At 40.1% G+C, this 2,048-nt stretch overlaps 2 protein-coding genes across 2 annotated transcripts; both read left to right on the top strand.

Moving 5' to 3' along the window:
- The first annotated feature begins 76 nt into the window (after positions 1-76).
- LOC125877268 (serine/threonine-protein phosphatase 7 long form homolog) lies at positions 77-1,250 on the top strand. Its single transcript, XM_049558614.1, has 2 exons — positions 77-859; positions 1,068-1,250. Exons 1-2 carry the CDS (start codon positions 77-79, stop codon positions 1,248-1,250), a joined length of 966 nt encoding a protein of 321 aa, XP_049414571.1.
- A 241-nt stretch (positions 1,251-1,491) lies between these two features.
- On the top strand, positions 1,492-1,907 carry LOC125875553 (uncharacterized). The gene is made up of 2 exons (XM_049556532.1): positions 1,492-1,765; positions 1,873-1,907. The coding sequence occupies exons 1-2, from the start codon at positions 1,492-1,494 to the stop codon at positions 1,905-1,907; spliced, it is 309 nt and encodes a 102-aa protein (XP_049412489.1).
- Positions 1,908-2,048: the final 141 nt, after the last annotated feature.

Here is a 2,048-nt window from a genome sequence, read left to right as displayed (position 1 = left end):
TACGCACCATTTAAATCTATTTGACCATATACAATCCCTAATTGCAAAATTAATAGAATTTTTCTTACAGAATATAATGGAGCGTGTTGTGAATCCTGGACCGATTGATCGTACACTTCTTCTCTCTCAGCATGAGCATAAATCAGAATTGTTATGGAAAGGTGAGATATCATTTACTAGCCTTATGAGGACGGTGCGCATGAATGATGCCTGGAATTTATTTCGTTTGCATCGACCTCATGGGCGTGTTGAGGATATCTTACGTAGGTCAGGACTGTATGATGTAGTTTGTGTGGGCAGGATGCAGTATGACCGTGCCCTTGTTACAGCTATGGTTGAGCGTTGGAGGCCAGAGACTCATTGCTTCCACTTACCTTTTGGTGAGGTCACTATTACATTACAGGATGTGCAGGTCTTGTTTGGTTTGCGCATCGATGGTGATGTTGTGTACATGCAGGATGCTACACGGAGGATTCGTCCATGGCGTACTTTATTAGAGACACTCACAGGATGCGCCATAGCACCTGCTGATATGGATGGTGCGAGCCGGGTGAGGATACATAGCATTACCGGCTACTTGCGAGATCAGTTACAAGTAGATCCGATAGGAGATGCTACTCCAGTGGAGCGGGTTGAGAAAATTTCTAGACTTTACATGCTTGTTATATTGGGGGGCATCTTATTTCCGAACACGTCGGGGAACCTTATTAGCTTACAATACTTGGCGTTCCTAGATCCCATCCACGACGTAGGTAAGTATAGTTGGGGCAGTGCAGTGTTGGCCTACTTGTACCGTGCACTTTGTCGGGCATCTATCGGTAATGTGGTTGACATTTGCGGATTTATTCCTCTCCTTCAGGTAACTTTACTAAAGTTTTAAAATACATTCAAATACAAAGAATCTTTTAACATTATACTGTACAAGAATATCTTTTCTATATTCAATTTTTTAAAATATTTAAATTAGATACAAATAATTTCTAAAAATTATTAAAAATAGATGTGTGTAATTGTTAATTTTTTTTTGTTAATGATGATAGTTTAATTATTTTGTTTGTCACATTAAGGTTTGGTGTTGGGAGAGGATCTTGCCTGTACAACCATCAACTCCTCCGTCGCATGATGGTGATGTATTACTTCCATATGCTAGGCGATGGACGCGTGGAATTGATAGGGATACTGAGTCACATCATGTTCTTATCCCGATTAGAGATCAGCTAGACCGCATGACGAAGGATCAGGTACATTAAATAATTTTTGCAACTCTTTACTAGTTTTTTTTAAAAAAATATATATATAATCTACATATAAAAGTAAATTATTTAAAAGTAAATCAATAATAATTTTATTTATATACTAAGCGGTTAACGTTGATTTTATCTAATTGTTATATTTTAAAAATAGTTTCGATGGACACCGTATAATGAGATTTTACATACACTACCTCATTGTTGTACGATCGATGAGCCTTTATGGATGGCATGCGTGCCTATGCTTTGCCTAGAGATTGTTGAGGTGCACGCACCTGATAGAGTGATGCGTCAGTTTGGTCGTCCCCAACATATACCTGCGATTCCTAGTTGGGGAACCAACCACCACATGCATGATCAGCGTAGGAGGCTTGGATCGGAGGTTCTTGAAATGTTGGATAAATATTTTCGTGATTGGGGTAATCGACATCAAAGTTTAGCGGTTGAGGTAGATGATGGTACTAGAGGGGCAGGGCATAAATTGTGGTACATGCGGTATGGAAGGTTGCTTATAGGTAAGCCTGCATTAGAGGTTGATGTACCGTCAGGCTTTGTTCATTCTGCTGGTACTAGCATTGCGATGTCTAGAGGATTATTTAAGTTGCACAGTCTTGCATTACAGTGGCAGAGAGACACAGCCTTAGCTTCACATGGTGAAGAGGTATCTCAGATTGTTAGGGATACATTGCTTGAGGCCGGAATACAATTTAGAGAGCCATTTTTTGAGGGAGATCCTTTGTTTGAACATATACGTGCCAGAGGACCCAGACGTGGACGTGTAGATAGACGAGGACGAGG

The sequence above is a fragment of the Solanum stenotomum genome, chromosome 9 (genome assembly GCF_019186545.1).
Source record: "Solanum stenotomum isolate F172 chromosome 9, ASM1918654v1, whole genome shotgun sequence".
In the NCBI taxonomy this organism is placed as follows: domain Eukaryota; kingdom Viridiplantae; phylum Streptophyta; class Magnoliopsida; order Solanales; family Solanaceae; genus Solanum; species Solanum stenotomum.
This window is presented reverse-complemented; position numbering and strand designations above follow the sequence as displayed.